The sequence below is a fragment of the Amborella trichopoda genome, chromosome 3 (assembly GCF_054954075.1).
Source record: "Amborella trichopoda isolate Santa Cruz 75 chromosome 3, AtrichopodaSantaCruz75HAP2 v2.0, whole genome shotgun sequence".
Taxonomy (NCBI): Eukaryota; Viridiplantae; Streptophyta; class Magnoliopsida; order Amborellales; family Amborellaceae; genus Amborella; species Amborella trichopoda.
The window spans coordinates 27,334,566-27,351,565 of record NC_142338.1 but is presented as its reverse complement, the minus strand read 5'-3'; the positions used below and the strand labels follow the sequence as shown (position 1 = coordinate 27,351,565).

The 17,000-nt window shown below is 40.1% G+C and overlaps 2 protein-coding genes across 4 annotated transcripts in view; one reads left to right on the top strand and one right to left on the bottom strand.

Moving 5' to 3' along the window:
* Window positions 1–6,820, top strand: part of LOC18437358 (anthranilate phosphoribosyltransferase) — a 38,907-nt gene extending 32,087 nt beyond the window's left edge. The window contains exon 11 of the mRNA XM_088862316.1: window positions 6,441–6,820. Within this exon, the coding sequence (XP_088718442.1) occupies window positions 6,441–6,493 (53 nt within the window). The 3' untranslated portion in view covers window positions 6,494–6,820. The remainder of the gene's footprint in view (window positions 1–6,440) is intronic.
* A 1,545-nt stretch (window positions 6,821–8,365) lies between these two features.
* Window positions 8,366–17,000, bottom strand: part of LOC18437357 (ribose-phosphate pyrophosphokinase 4) — a 34,022-nt gene continuing 25,387 nt past the window's right edge. For 2 of the 3 annotated variants that reach the window (XM_088862317.1, XM_006847567.4), the window contains exons 6-7: window positions 8,898–8,997; window positions 8,366–8,645 (exon numbers count right to left, since the gene is read on the bottom strand). In XM_088862317.1, the coding sequence (XP_088718443.1) occupies window positions 8,512–8,645; window positions 8,898–8,997 (234 nt within the window). In that variant the 3' untranslated portion in view covers window positions 8,366–8,511. The remainder of the gene's footprint in view (window positions 8,646–8,897; window positions 8,998–17,000) is intronic. The other variant, XM_011626223.3, reaches the window with a different exon arrangement.

Sequence of the window (17,000 nt, the reverse complement as noted above, 5' to 3'; positions counted from 1 at the left end):
GGCGGCCTCGGTGGCTGCGGGCTGTCTGAAGAAGGGGGGGCTAATTGGTCGTCGCCAATGGAGTCCTCCTATCTCGAGCCCTGCCCCGTGGGCTAGCTCGCACATGCATGGAAGGAGTGGAGAGGATGGTGCTCGAGGGGAACTTCTTCGAGTACCATGTAGCCAGCGGCTTTGGGGCAGTCGGGGGGATGGCAAATGCCTGTTTCCCTTTTTCGCCGACAGCGTTCCTGGACCTGCATGTGTGTGCACGAGCCACAGTGGTGTTTGGGGCGGTTCTAGGTCCAACCCCTTGTGAAGCAGGGGCCTGAGTATTAGCAATGCTCTCCCATTTAGTTTGGAAGGCCTTCAGCATGCAAGTGTATTTGTTCATAAGACTGTCGATTGTCTCGAAAGTCAGGTGTTCGTTTGGTCACAGCCTTTGGGCTGCCCCGAGCTGCAGGGTTAGCATGCATGAGACGGGTGGTCTTAGGACCACTTATGTTACGTCTGGGTTGAAAGGAACCCAAGGCAGTTGAGGAGAGTGGGCTGGGCTGTTGCCTGCCCCGACTCGTCACAATGACGGTTAGACCGTCAACGATGATGTATGTGTCGGTGCGTGCAGTGGTTGTAGGGCCGCACGGGCTGGCGTAGAAATTGCTAAAGTGTGGTGTGTGTAGGGACGTGTCAGCGCCAGCGACGCCCTTGTGCGACACATGTGGGGTTACCTTTTGGTTATCCGTAGAGATGCTGGGGCCCACCGAGCGAAAGGACCACGTTGAAGTTTGTGACTGGCAGGTTGTCCGCCAGTGATAGGGTGCTTATGTGTAGGGCTGGTGGAAACGCCACCCATGCAATTGACATTAAGGGATTCCCTTTGATGTCGGAGGAGGGGAAAGGGGCTTGAGTGCCCGTGCCCCGAGCGTTCCTAGGTTGGACCAGGATATCGGGCCAGTCTGGCCACTCGAGTAGGATGTGAGGGAGGCATGATCAGCTGATCCGCTCGCCACAGGTAATGTCTCGAATATGGGGATGTATAAATCCCCAATCTGAACAAAGAAGGGACAACCGGATCCCATTGTAATTTTAGAGAGAGAAAGAGGGGAGGTTGTTACCTGAAAACGGTCCGAGCCAACGATAGGGTGACATGTCCCCAATGGAGTCGCCAGTTGGTCGAGGCTTGATCTTTGTTGAGGTCCTCGCGTGGGAGGCGTCGCGCGGACTCGGGGTGAAAGACCCTCTCTCAAACAACCGCGAGGATCCGCGCGGGCTGGGCACCTACGGGTGCGCGTGTGCGTGTGCGTGTGCGTGTGCATGTGCGGGCTCTCTACTGCGTCGATAGGAACCAACACCGAGAGAGATTTTGCGACGGGGGTGCGTCTGCATGTTTGCCTCGCTGTTTGGGGTTCGTGGGACACGCCTAGGCAGTTCACCCTTTTAGAACGATCACGAAGCCCTTCGACTGTCAGCCAGCGCGGTTTGGACGAGAACTCTCTTCAGGTTGTCAAAAGATCTCTCCTCTCTCTCTCTCTTGTGTGCAACTGCAATGGGACTTGATTATCCCTCGCTGCGATGTTTCCCTCTTGGAGGGGATGGCGGAAGGTTGCGAGAGAACACAAGGATTGGGGCTTGTGGGTTTGCTCGGGACTGCGCGTCTCTGGCGGATGCAGGTTACTGCTTGGGGCAAACAACGCGTGGAGGAGAAGAGAGAGGGGGCTCGGAAGAGAATAGGTCCATGCGCTCGGAGATGTTTCTCTTTCCGAGAAGGGACGGGATCGTGCACTCAGGGGTATTTTCTCTCTCCGAAAAAGTTCTCTCTCCTCTCGACGGGATTATAGGTTCAGAAGTAAAAGATGAGTGAAAACAAGCGTTGTCTGTTTTAGCGATGAATAATGTTCAATAATCCGCCATTTTACAAGTGAATCAAGCTTGCTTATATAGAGGACTCACTGAACAAGGGTGAATGCTCAAAAACAAAGCTTAATTATAATTAAAGAAATTTAAATAAAATCCCGAAATTAGGTGCATTGATCAAAATGCCCATGAGATCTTTTATACTAATGACGAAACCATCCCTGGTTGAGGGTCCTTCTGCCATTGCCAAATTTTTGAAGCTTTCCCATGGACTTGTAGCGAAGGTTCAGTCGATTTGTCATTATATCCTCAGAACTGGTTCGATTTTAATCATTTTGATGCCCTTTGGTCGTGCTGATGCAGCCTTTTCGCATGTGGTGGAAGTCCGGCCATATTTGTGAACTTTAGTCGCTAATGCCATTTGACTTTTGATGCTCTGAGTCTTTGTTTTGCTTGCATATGAAAGAGGTGACTGACAATCATTTTGCACCAAGTTTGGTCTTCATTTGCGGCATTTCCTAATTTGGGAGGTCACCGGGAAAAGGAATTCCGGCGAATGAGCGAGCTTGCTTTACTTGTAAGCTTGGGATTTGTGCTTATTGAACCTTGGATCAGGTACAATAGTTATACCAGTTTGCAGCTCTTCGCGAGATGGTTGCATTGAACTAGCCTTCGCGATGATCTGATGCGCGGATTTCGAGCTGTACTTCACGAGGTTTGAGGTGTCTTTGTCTTAAAACCTGAATTTTTTTAGTTTTGTGGTCAACTTCTTTCTACAAAAAGTTTGACTATGGGTCGCGTCACAGTACGTGCCTTAGGGGCTGGCGCGATCTAGAACATGTCCAAATCTAAACTTTTTCTGGTTTTAGAAGGTGTTGTGGGTTCTTGAAGCCAATCGCGAGATGCGACGCTGCAGTCTCCGTGCTTGGGGACTGGTTCAGTGAAGCTGCACCGAGATATTGTAAAACCTACTCGTTTTGAGGCAATATGGGAGTAGACCCCTTTTGGGTGGTCCGATTGAGCCCAAATTTTGTCCTCGGGGTTTTCCGATGTTTTGAGTGCGATGGCAATGGTCTGGTACTGTTATGACGCCGCTAGCATAGGGCTACAGTTGTAAAGTCTTTCCTTGACGTGATAGCGGGTTGCTTGGTTCGAGACTTATTTCGTGGCACAACTTTGGTCTGTCAATGTCTTGAGTATTAGCAAGACCAAGTTGTTACCGGCTCTCTCCTTATTTGTATGGGAGAAGTATGTACGTCAAAAATGATGTATAACAATTCGGAAATGGGATTTCAGCGACAGGAAAATATGCCTTCTTTAACCTCAAAATTCAATATCGTCCGGCCTTGATCACGTTAAAAAATTATGCCAAAGTGAAGCCCTTCAAAGCACGGTCGCAACAGACCCATGCTTGCGACAATCCGGCATCGGGATCTCAAGATATAGCCTCTCAAAGAATGAGATGTTTCACTTTTTAAAATCTGAAATTTCAAGTTTCGAGCCCATCTTCTCTCTAAAAATTATCTCGTTTCGGGTCACACCATGATGCGTGTTGTATGTCAAAATGAGTGTATCGATGAGATCTAGCTCGTGTCCGAATTTGAGGGTAATTGGACTCAAAATGAGCAAGTTATAAACATTTGAAATTCATCCCAAAATGAGAAAACACAATTTCATAAATCGAAACTAGTTCACTAAGGCTGCACTGCAATGGTGTAAAACCCACCCTTTTTTTGGTAAGTTAGGCCCAAAATAGTTCCAGAGGATTCGATTGAGCCGAAATTTAGTTCGACATTTCAGATCTAATGGCGGTGGTATGGTGTTCATCTGAGACCCAAAAAATAGGGTTGTAATTATATGGTTCATTTTCAGCATGACATGGATTGGATTTGAAAACTGAGTTTTGTCCTTATTGGCTTAACACTTGTCATAATGTGATGAAATTTTACGGGTGTCCTTAGGGCAGCCAAAACTACCCTCTCATCCATTTTGAGGCCAATCTGACACTTTTTTTTATGTTACCCAAAATATGCTTGTTTCCACATTGCTCCCGTGGTCTGGCGGTGTTTTTGGTATCGACGGGACCAGTTTGCAATTGGCTCTCTCCTTAGGTGTCTCGATAATACAAGTATGTCAAAAATGATGTATAACAGGTGGTAACAAATTTAGCTGAGAGATTGGGGTGCAGGACCGATGTTTTCCCATTACTTATTTAGGTCTACCAATTTCGGATTCTAGAGTTATGGGATAAGGTACTGCAAAGGGTTCAAATTAAGTTGGACTTATGGAAACCAAAATATCTGCCTAAGGGAGGAAGGGTGACTTTGTTAAGATTGCGTTTGGAAAATCTCCTGATTTATCAGATGGCATTATTGAAAATGCCTAGAATTGTGTCAAAAAGATGAAACAAATGATATGTAATTTTCTTTGTGGCTCTTTTGGAGGAGGGAATAACTATCATTTACTTAGGTGGGATAGAGTTTTTATGCCAAGGAAAGAAGGTGGTTTGGGGATTAGACGACTTAAATTGATGAATGATGCTCTGCTATCCAAGTGGTGGCAACGGAGTTTCAAACCTAAGGACCACTTATGGTACCAAGTTCTAAGTGCTAAATATGGGGTGGATAGATTTGGTCTTTGGATAAGAGGGGGTAGAGGGAGCTCGAATAGATTTGTTTTTTATAAAGATATTTATTTGTGCAAAACTTTGATTTCTAGGAATATTTAATGGTGCGTAGGAATTGGGTCTGAAGTTTCCTTTTGGCATCACAAATGGGTTGGAGAGTTCTCACTAAAGCTAGCTTATCCATATGTGTTTGAGAAGGTAGTGAATCAGGAGGCTACAGTGAATGAGGTCTATACATTATCGAACAATCAGTTGGTATGGAATTTGCAGTTTCCTTATAATGGACTTGACGATATAATGTTGTCACAATACACTGTTTTGTTGAGGGAACTCGAGGAGTTCAACCTCTCTCAGATTATGGAGGACGAGATCATTTGGGATGTAGAAAGTGATGGGCAGTTTACAATTAAGTCTATTTACTCTTTGTTGTTCCATGACAAGTGGAGAAGGATGTTGCCACAAGTATCACAAATCTGGAAATGGCCTATACCACACAAGGTGCAGGTTTTTATATGGCTAGCGACACAAGAGAAAGTACTAACAATTGATAGTCTGATAAAGAGAGGCAAGGTATTGCCAAATTTTTGTTTATTGTGTAAGATGGATGAGGAAACATGTGCTCACCTTTTTGTTCACTGTCCATTTATGGCTAAGATTTGGAATAATTTTCTGAATCTCTTTGGTATTAGTGCGACCCTTCCTCAAGGTGTTTTGGGGATTGTCTCCCAATTAAGCTTTCCTTGTTTTTCGAATGTTGGTATTGTTATTTGGAAAGTTGTTAGAGGAGCAGTTTTATGGGAAGTGTGGAAAGAACGAAATAGGAGAGTTTCTGAAGGTAATGCTTTAATTGTAGAAAGGGTTCTTAACAATGCTTGACATTCAATTTGGAATTCGCTAAGTGTTACCAAAGAATGTCAAGGTATTTCACAGGTAAATGTAATACGAAATATTCACAATCTTATTCATCTTTGAATGATCAGAAGTAGGCGTGTAGGTAGATGGACACCACCAATGGAGGGATCTTTTAAATTGAACTTCGATGGAAGTTCTTATGGGAATCCGAGAGATGCCGGTATTGGGGGTGTGGCGAGAGATGCCATTGGAAGAGTACTAGTTGGGTTTTTGGGCCATTGGGTCAAGTCATTGCTATCGTCGCAGAACTTGTAGCTCTGTTGCAAGGTTTGAAACTCTTCAGAGAGAAAAATGTGGGCAACTGTTGCATGGTGGAGGAAGATTCTCTGAATGTCATCAACTGGTGTACAAATAAGCAGAGAGTACCTTGGACCCTTAGGCCTATGTGGTGTGAGATTCTAGACTTGACAGGAGGACTCAGTCTCTTTCCAACATGTTTTTAGATAAGCTAACTCGAGCTGATTCGTTAGCTAAGAGGGGAACTTCTTTGACTATGCTTTTGGTTTTGCGTGATGTACATATGTTGTAATCCTCTCCGAAAGCAATAAAATTTATAAATGGTCAAAAAAGAAAGAAAGATATAAGTAGAATTAATCCCTATGAAGTCCCCACGCATTATAAACACATTTACGATATCCAATAACTCCTCCCTAACTATATTCCAAACTTCTGAAAGAAAAGTGAAAAACCATCTGGACCTGGAGCTTTATCTCCAAGCGGAGAGAATGATGGTTTTGTGGTAATTCTCTCCAACCTATTTATCTAACTTCTCTCTCCTCTCTCTCTCTCTCTCCCCCCCCCCCCTCATCTCGGTCTTTTGGTCTATCATTTTTTATCTGAGATCACATCAAGGTTTTGTCTCCACTCTTCTCTAGTTTAATTTCTTCCAATTCAATTGGAACCAAATGTAGGAGTTGCAGGTCATTGTTATGTGTATCATTCCTGCAAAGATCCTTAGTTTCAAGTGAACCAGGGGTTGCAGGGCAAGATGATCTTTCAAATGAGATGCATTTGAGCAAAAATAGTGTATATTTTCCCCTTTAAGAGGTAATGTGTTTGTTTGGATGTGAAGATCTCCAGGTTCTAGTGTGTTTGGAGTTGCAGAGACAGGATTCAAATGGTTGAAGTTTGAGGGAAAATGGTGTACATTCTGGTTCTAAGGGGGTGTTTGAGTCCTTAATGGCAGAGATCTCTATCTTTTCTGCCATGCAGGGGAGTTTGAGCAAGCACTCTGTGAATTTGGATAGTAGGAGGTAATATATTCAATTACAAGTACATATCTTAAATACTTGTATTTGGAGTTGCAGGAAAAAAAGGGCGTGTTTTTATGAGTTGAGATTTGGAACCTAAAGGATTTTCTTTCTCATTCATCTCATAAATACAAGAGCATACGACTTTATATATGTAAAGTATTAATTATTTATCTAGGTTGAGGAATTGAAAATATAATAACTAAGAGTGCCAAGATTCCCTGAAAATTCAAAGAAATTATGGTTCGGCCGAGGTTACGACACCAATGAGAAGACAACACGTTCAATGCACTACCCTTCATCAAATGGAGAACCATTATTATAAAGACGAGGTTTATATGAGACCTAGGTTTTATGAAAACAAAATAAACCGTCACCTCAAATCCTCATCCGGAAAATCCTCATCCGGAAAGTACTTTCAATGACCCAAATCTTTATGATGGCTCTAATATCAATTTCCAACACCGACAATAAATTCTGAAACTTAGAAAATGCTACAAATATATGAACACTTATTTTTAAAGTAAAATAAACGATCTAGATAATTTGTTACATTGTATTTTTAGTGTTTGAAAGCTTAATTTTTTTCACAATCTTAATCTTCAAGTCCATATGATCAACATAAAGGTTTTCCAATGCTTGAATTCACTTTTAGATGAGACTTGAAGTGATGATTTACTTATTTGGTTAGGGCTTGGCCCTATCAAATCATTTTCCCTATTATAATCATCATGTATCGCTCACCCCCTCAACTTTTTGGCTCTTATATTTGCTGGTCTACGGCAAATAGGAAAAAGAAAATGACCAAAACGGTGGAAAAGACCACAATGTCCCACGTGTCTTTGAGCATAATAGCAACAACAAACAAATAAGGGTTATATTAAAGTGCTCATGGAGTAATTTATAAAGAAAATATCTTGGTAGATCCAATTTTTAAATTTCATTTCCCTATAGACTTCAACTTTTCAAACCTATCTTAAAACATAGAGATTTTATCTTTTTATTTTCCAACCCTCTAAATTATGTTTATCCATTTTTACCATAACTTTTTAATCCAATCAAATTTGAAAAATAGCTCTTTAAAAAAACCTAATTTTTTCTCTTCTTTCTCTATCTTCACGTGCTTCTCTCTCACAGGGAGAGAGAGTTGAGGAAATAGCCAGAGAAAAGGGTTTGCGAGCTTAGAGAGAGAAACTTGGAAAGAAGAGCTTAAAAATGATGTCTTTATAAAAATTTGTTTGAACTAAAAAATAAAATAAAATTGATTTAGAGAGTTTGAAGATATAATAAATAAAATCTGTATACAGCTAAATAGGTTTTAAAATTTCAGGTTTACGGAAAAATGAAACTTAAAAATAAAGTCTATAGAGATATTTTCTTTAATTTATATTACCTTGTTTTGTACATGAAAGTTCTTTTTTGTTAGGATATTTTCGTTGACTATAAAAATAAATTGTTTTGTACATGAAAGTTCTTTTTTGTTAAGATATATTCGCTGACTATAATAATAAATTACTCTGGGTGAGCACCTTGACATAACCCAACAAGTAAATGCAACCTCCTCTATTTCTTTGTAATTGAGTATAAAGAGTTGGAACTTATCGAAGTTCACCTTTTTGTTTCAAAAGATCATTTGTTTGTTCCCACATCTGTATTTTTCTATCTGCATGGATGCATATCGATTTAGTTTCATTGTTTACCAGGCGAGTAAGTAAGCATCAATTACTCCTAAACTTAAGATCAGAGATTAAGTGGATCAACAGTTTCCTCATCCCAGCTCATTTATTTTCCTCCTCCAACTTGCAATAATAACACCAGAATAAGAACATGTCAAACTTTATGGATCACAAAAACAAAAATTTCCCTCCATGAGCATTTGCCGTCTCGACACAATCATATCTGGAGAGCGGCTGCAATGGCACCAGCTAGGCTAAGGACCTCAAATGGATGCCTGTTGCTTACCTGCTTTACAGTAAGTGGATAAGAGTCTGTGATCCAAAAGTAGGAAAACCCATTCTCTGGACCCACTGAAATGGCAATAATAACAAACAAAATCAACCATATATCATTTCCCTCCATCATACAAAGTAATAAATGTCTGCTGTCTTTTGATGATCTTAGTGTAGTATCACAAGCTTTAGAAAACAACGATATCCTTAAAATCTCATGATCTCTTCAAACATATAGACACAAACGATTTTGCAGTGTGTGGGCACTCTCTCTTTCTCTCTCTCGAAAAGTGTGCGCACGTACACGCGATGGCAGGAAAACAAAATTACCTCCATTATCATGCTGGAACCGCTCCCATGATCTATTAGGGCACACTCCATGAGTCACATAGGCACTTACTTTTGCTGCACCATGAGCTGCTAACACTTTCTTAAATATTTCAGAAAAAAAAAAGGAAACACACAATAAGAATGATTTTCCACTTAAATTATTCAAAGAAATATACAAGCTTTTTGTCCACTTAAATTAATCAAAGAAATATATAAGCTTTTTGTTTTTTTTTTTGGGGGGAAAGGGGAGAGAGAGAGCAAGAGAGAGTTCATAATACAAAAGACAGAACTACTGAAAGAACCAAACTATCAAGATGACTCTAAACGCAAGCGGGCCACCTTGGACTTGCTCATATTTATTTGAGGGCTCTCCTTGATTCCCAAATCTCCAAAACTCCACATCCTTTGGTGTCTGTAAAAATCTAGTAGTAGTTGTATTTCATGAACTCACATGTCACAAATAGGGCATGTAACTTCCTAATTCCTACTATGGAGGAATCAAATTTTATTAGAGTACCGCAACTTCCTAATTCCTACTATGGAGGAATCAAATTTAGATTTGAAACCCTAAGCACACCCTATGCCATAATAATGAATCCCTAGGTATTCATGGTTTTGTTCCCTTTTCGTTTTTCTTTCGTTTTTTTTACTCTTTTATGATGGTATTGAACATTGGGAATAATTATGTTGGAAACTGGCCCGTAAGAGGGTGAAATTAAGGAAATGCAAGGTCTTGCAAAATTTATTTATTAGCGATCAAAATCGAATTTCTGGCACCCGGTTTTCCTAACCATATGTGGCACTTGAAAACAAAAAACGCAATGGAAATGTTTAGATGGACAACTGGTTCAGTAGTTAGGAAGTCAAGCATGTGAAAACCCTAGTTTGATCTTCCTAACAGTATATATTATGTACTTCCAACAACCAAATTAATGGACGCAAACATGACAATTTTCGATCGAATAAGTAAAAATAGACAAGGATAATGCACATGTTTTTGAAGAAAAAGGTACTTCAAGTTCTATTTTTGAAGAAAACAATATATGCAAATAGTTATATGTCATATTTATATGTATCAACATGAGGGGAAAAACCACAAATGCTCTCGTGGCCAAGAGAACAGTCCCCATATATATAGCCATGGATGCAGACCATGGCATGAATGATAACCAAGGGAAAATCCACCATTTATTTACTAACTTGCATGTTTATTGCATGTCCTTATTTTCTATACCAGTAGTAGCAGCTAAAAAGAATATAAACAGAATAAACAAATTGCCAACCAAATGAGAATGCTGGTTGGAAATGGAAGAACCACGAGAATCTCATAGACATGGGGATCAGCCCCTGAGGATTTCTATCCAGAGGTGCATGATATGGCAACAAAACCAGAAGTAACAGAGCCCGAAATAGCAGAAAGATCTGGATACCGTACAACATCATTTGGACTCCATGTCTGAGAAGAGACTTAAAGGATGAAGAGACTGAAGAACTCAGGAACCTGATGGCAGAGCTGCAGCAAGCATTCTCGCCAATGAGGAAAGATAATCTAATCTAGACACCTAAGAGTCAAGGAGATTTTCATGAATCAATGTACCGTGCCCAAACAAGGACCAGCAATATTGATGATGGTGTCAAGAAGGTATTGACCATTCCACCATGCTGAAAATGCAGGACTTTGTATGTTCACTACATAGTTACCTAAATCTCTCACCAAACATCATGATTCCGGTTCAGAACCCGATCCGGAGATTTTGACTAGGAATCTTCATGGAGCCATTTCCGTGAAGTCTAAAATCTCGATTTTGTACTTGTAGAAATTGAATCCATATTTACCGGAATTCTACAACAACCCCACCCCCCCAGCCACCCACCCTTTTTTTTCCTTTTTGCTTTTACTTAGAAATGATGTTAAGGAGTTTTCAAGGCATCAAACTACTCGAGCTAGACACTAAATCTCAAGCTACAAGGTGTAATCATCTTTTTTGGTATGAAATGACCAATAGAAACCAAAGTGGTGATCGACGTTCTTTACTTAATTCTTTGAGTATGCATTTTATTGATCCATTGGAGAGATTGCAACTCCAAGATGTTAGAAATAATATAATGCCAATAATGTAAACGTGCATGTATGGCACGTCAATCAATGACTGGCATTGAGACATGTATTGTTTCTCTCTCAGTTCCGTCTCGATTCCAAAGATGTCAGAATCTCGATTCCATAAATGAAGGAATCTCGATTCCAAATTGACCAATTCCAATTAGGTCGGAAACTCGATTCTAGAGAGCTAGGAATCTCAATTCCATCTATTTAAAGATTTGGATTCTATTGTGGTCAAATCTTAATTCCTAAAATAGGAATCTCATCCCCCATGATTCCTCTTGTACGAATGTCGATTCTGAAAACAGGAATCTTCCAGCCAACGGAGATTCTGATTCCTAAATCGATTTGGTTTCCGAATCGCTTCAGGTAACTATGGTTCACTATACTTCAGCAAACTATCAACCACCTAAATAATAGAGGCACGCCCATCCCCAACATCTCTTTAATGTGCCAGCAGAATGAAGAAACAGTGAACACTTGTTTTTACAGTGTACCATGGCACAGGACATATGGGGCTTTGTCTTAGGCCTCTTTGATGTTGTATGGGTACTACCTCTTCCAATGGAAGCGTTGTTTGCAGTAAAACTATGGAGATTGTTCATATGAGAGTAATATGAAGCATATGATGTGAAAGAAAGAGAAGGTGCTTCAGAGAAAAAAGACATGAAACTCAATGGATGGACAGTATCAAGGCCGCTGTAATGTCATGGCGCACGGAAAGAATTTTGGGGTTTTCTGCTCAAAAACCACTGGAAGTACAATGTCCATACAAACATTAAAAAGGCAGATCTTAAAAGTGGACAACATCACCAAAAGGGAGAGTGAAGTAAATTGGAGTTCTAGGGGAAATCTTGGGCCAGCAGCTGCACAGGTTATTGTGAGGGATTACCATGGAATAACCCTTTTTGACTTATTTTCTGCCCCACTACATATATGTGGGCCCAACAAAGCAGAGGCATAGTCCGTGCTCTTCGGTATAATGGACCTTGACCCAAACTGGACTTCCATAGTCACATCAGGCAACTTGAGCATGTGATTACATGGGATAAAAAGAGAATTCCTGCCCTAGACGATTAAACAACATATGTAACAAGATCAGGGATAGGCTGGGTCACCTCACAATGTTCACGAAACATTTGTAAAGGGAAACCAATAAAAAAGCCAATGCTTTGGCAAGATCGCAAAGCCTTTTTTAGCAGAACCATCATTTACTGGGTTGTGCATACATTTATAGAGGTTCATGTTTGATAGTATTTTTGTAAAGTGTGTGGTGGTACAACGATAGAATCTTTTATCTAGTTGAGAGAAAGTGACTTTACAACAATAGTCTTGTGTAAACAGTCATATCTGTATGCCTTAAAATTAGTGAAACAGTTAATGCTTAAAATTAATGAAACAGTTAATGTTCAAAAATAAGATGCTCACATAAGAAAATAGAAATATGCATTATAGTATTGCCAGGGACCATATGCTATATACTTCATACGAGTATAGGTTGGCTACTCATACCCAACATCCATCCTTGTCAGTGGATGCTGGAAATGAGTAACTATCCTACTTAAAACAAGGGATCCTTTAAAAGTGGAAAACAATTCATTTTCCACTGTCCATAGATAAGTACTGAAAGCGGATGTTGGGTATGACTACCCAACAATTGTACAAATTACACAATATTTCCCCTTGACATAGTAAATAACGTAATCTATGGATATTCAACGTAGAATCATAATCCTTTTAGTAATACACGATGAACGAAAATAGATTGAAATGTATTATTTGGGTGGCAGGATGCACAAACATTATGATAGGACAAGCATATAATAATGTCATTATCAATGTTTTAAAGCTTGGCCTGCCTTTGCATGTTGAGGTGGGCCAAGGCCCAACGCATTGCCTAGGGCTGGGCAGGTGCCTATGCTAGGCAGCAGTAGTTGGCCGAGGCACTGCCTAGCACCTTGGCTCCCTTATGGGCCAAGGCAGGTGCCTCATTCCTTGACCGAGGATGGAAAATGGCCAAAGGCCAAGGACATTATCTGTCCTTGTCCCCTAAAAGAGGCAAAAGGGTTTTGGGTTTATGAATAAAAAGCCCAACGGATGTATCAAGCAGGTGCTTCAATGACGTTAGCTTGAAGGGCTTCCAATATATGTTGGAAACAATGGCATAGTTTAGAGTGGCAATGGACCAGGTGGCCCGGTCGACCTGCCCCTAAAAAACTAGGGCCTGGGCCACAAAATGTGGCTTGAGCCCAGCTAGGCCACTAGAGCATGAGGGCGAGACCGAGTAAGGCTAGGGCCAAGGCGCCAGCCCAGCCTGGCTATCATTTTTCTTTATTTTTCTTTTTATTTTCTTTATTCTTTATTTATAGCCCAGTCCGGCCTAGAGAGGGCTCGGGCCAGGTCTGAGCCAAGGCCTCTGTGGCCTGATCAGGGCCAGGCCAAGCCTGGGCCGGCCCTATGGGATTAGGGCCAGGGCCAGCACGGCCCAAGGCTCGACCCGTTTCCAGCCCTAGGCGCAATTTAGGCCTAGCTGAAGGCCTTTACACTTTCATGAGCACAGGAAGCCCTTAAGAAAGATGTGGAGCTTACAAATGAGTACTTGAAGACCCTTAAAAGATGCATGGGGAATGTATGGAGTCAAATAATGGCAATTTCATGGACAAATAGGAACCAAAGAAGTACTATGAATTTTTGGTGAAACAATCCAATGGGGACAATATTAAATTGATCGATGCATCTGGTGAGAATCATAAGACAAAGTTCATTTTCAGTATAGCAGCCCATTATATGTAGGAGGTGGGCAAGCAATATGTAAATAAGAGTGGTCATGGATATGGTATCAGCCAAGATGGGGGCTGCTAATCTGTGGTTGGAGAAGAAGCCGCACATTTTTTGGACACCCTTTGCAATGAACATTTGGAACAATCAAGAAAGCAAGAGCCACACTAAAAATATGCACCCACATCCACGTCCTAGCCAAGATGAGGAGGTTCTCCGATAAGAGGGACTTGGTGATGCCAAGGGTGATTAGGTTTGTCACTTCTAACTCACCTAGTCTACATTGGCCTCAAAAGACAAGCTCAGGACATGTTTCTCTGAAGAATTGGACCAAAAAGCATGGTCAAAGAATGCAAAGGGGAAGAGAGTGCCTAGTCTTGTTTTGCAACCTTGGCTTCAAAATGGAGTAGTATACTCCCTCCAAGCATTCCATCCATTGCTGAAGGTCTTATGTTTAGTTTATATGAAGGAACAACTAATGGGCCATTTACAAGGCAATGGAGGCAACCTGGGACGAAATTTCAAAGAAATTTGGCATTGATGAAAGAAAGTATCATTCGGTTTTGAAGATTGTAGAAGCTCAGTGGAACAGCCAGCTGCATAGGCTGTTGTATGCAACAAGGTATTTTCCCAATCACACTAACTTATATTGATTTTGGGATTGATTCTAAGGGCTGGATCATAGATGCAAACAACTTCTGCAACATGACAAGGTAACATTAGAGCTAAATATCACACTATCAAAAAAAAAAAAAGACCTAAATATGTATAAACTCTCAATGGACTCACTTGGAAATATATAGTAGTAAGGCAGAGGACTAAAATAATTCCGCTAATATTTGTACTTACTTTTTCATTGTGATTTGTGAGTTGAGTACATCAATGACTTTATATACATTAGGATCACTAGTTTTAAACTCCAATTACAGTGATGTACTCCATTTTATTTCCATGTAATTTAGCACTACAGTGGGCAGCACATGGGGGAAGCCATCCACTTACAGAGGATGACCCTTCACATTTTAATGACTTGTAGCTCATCTGGTTATGAGCCCAAATTTAGCTGCTTTGATATGGAAATTTCTTAACTCATTGTCCTGCTGCTCCCAAGTCTATTGGTCTTCATATGCCCTATTAAGGCAACCCAAACTTATATTGTATTTTTCTAAATAATGCATTCATGCACATCCAGCGGATTCATGCAAAGAGGAGAATCCAACTCGAGCAGAAGAGACCAAATGATCTTGTTTATGTTCAGTACAATCAAAGGTTGAAAAAGTGCTACCATTACAATTGATGTGAGGGAAGTGGACGAATTCAGTAAGGGGCTGGTCGATGCTGGAGATGTTACAATGTTCCCTGGAGAGAGATTCAACTTGGGCCGTATTCACGAGGCTAGGAGAAACTCATTTGTCCTATGTAGGCCACTAGATGTAAATCTTTACGGAAGAGCATGAGCACAATAAAGGAGGATGAGGAGGAAGAGGATATTAACTTACAAGAAACATAAGAGTGATACGTTGAGGAGGATGCTTCTGATGACGATGGATAGGTATCATCAGATTCAAATTCAGATGCAATCTATGTTACATAGAAATGAGTACGTGTGTCTATTTGTGACATGGATGCAAGTGTCAGGGTACGTGTGTCTATTTGTGACATGGATGCAAGTGTCAAAAATGTGAACCCAAAAAAATAACATCTGAATAGGACACGTCCATACAATATATTGGTGTCTATGTATATGCGCATGTCTATACACACGTATATATTGAAATTTACATGTAGTTCACATCTGCATTTACATATTCAAAAAATTCATGTCATAACAATAGTAAAGCATCAAGAATAACTGAATAAAATTAATAGTCCAAGAAATGTTTACTTTGTGAAGCAGAACTCGATTTCCTAACAACATGGAAAAAATTAAAAAGTATTCTAGGTATTAATTCAAATGTAGTGCCCCAATTGCATGGCTATAGAATAGGGTCCTAATGTATTCATCCAAAATCAATATGATCAGCCCACTAGCAGCCTTGATGGAAATATAAAAAATATTTTTTATTTTTTATTCAATTATTACTTTTATTATTTTAAAATATTTTTTAAAAATAAAATATTATTCGTTGATGAATATTATGTCTAAACGTAGAAACGCCAAATTCCAAAACCTAAACTCATCGAAATAAGGGACATGCCATTAGACACCCCATAGAAGTGTTGTACGCATTTCTAGAAGCATCGACACGAATATCTGTATCCACCAAGTGTTGACGTGTGGTCAGACCACCAGATATGTGTGTCCATGTTTCATAGAATGCAACTAGTGGTGAAGCTGCAAATGGTCGTGGTCCTGCTGGTGGTGTTGGCGGTGATGGTGAGGATGATGAAACGCAATATGCAAATTGAGTTAACAAGATTGATTTTTTGTCTTTCTGGTATATGATGATTGGTGAGGATGGTATAGATTAACTATAACATCTAAGGATAGATTGAAAGGAATGCAATTGTTTTATCTATAATTCTATTCAATGTTGTATGACTGAGCATGAAATGATCGTTATTTAAGGCAAGTTTTAATATTCTAAAGTTATACTGATTCAAGTTTCAAATTCATGTATATATATTAGGAAATAGTACAACATAATAACACATACAAAACAACTTAGAAAAAGTTTTCTTTTTTATTGTTTGATATATAAAGTTTAATCAAGGGATTTTGCCCCACCCCCCCCCAAATAGCCACATTGGTCCTATATAACATATTCTTTCCTATATAACATATTCTTTTCTATTATAGTGTATGTTTCATTCCCATATTTTATCTCTCTCTCTCTCTCTCTTTCTCTCTCTCTCTCTCTCTCTCATGTGGACGAAACATATCACCACGTAATGATTTCGTCACAAGTATTATACGTGAATAAAGAGGCCTGCTGCTGCCTGCTAACTTCCACAATTTGCTGGACATTTCAACTCTAGTAGCCTGCTGTCTATAAATAACCATAATTCTTGTGAAAATTAACGCATACTGTTTCAAAAAATAAAAGAGAGAAACAAGAGAATACCTAAAACTATCTTTACTCGAGCATAAGAGTTTCATTTCCTGCTTCAAACATGTTTGCAAACTTTGACAATGATATGGACGACAGATAATACATAATTGAGGGAACTAACCAAACATTCTATAGTATATGTTTTCCCCTTGAAGAATATAGGCATAGGGC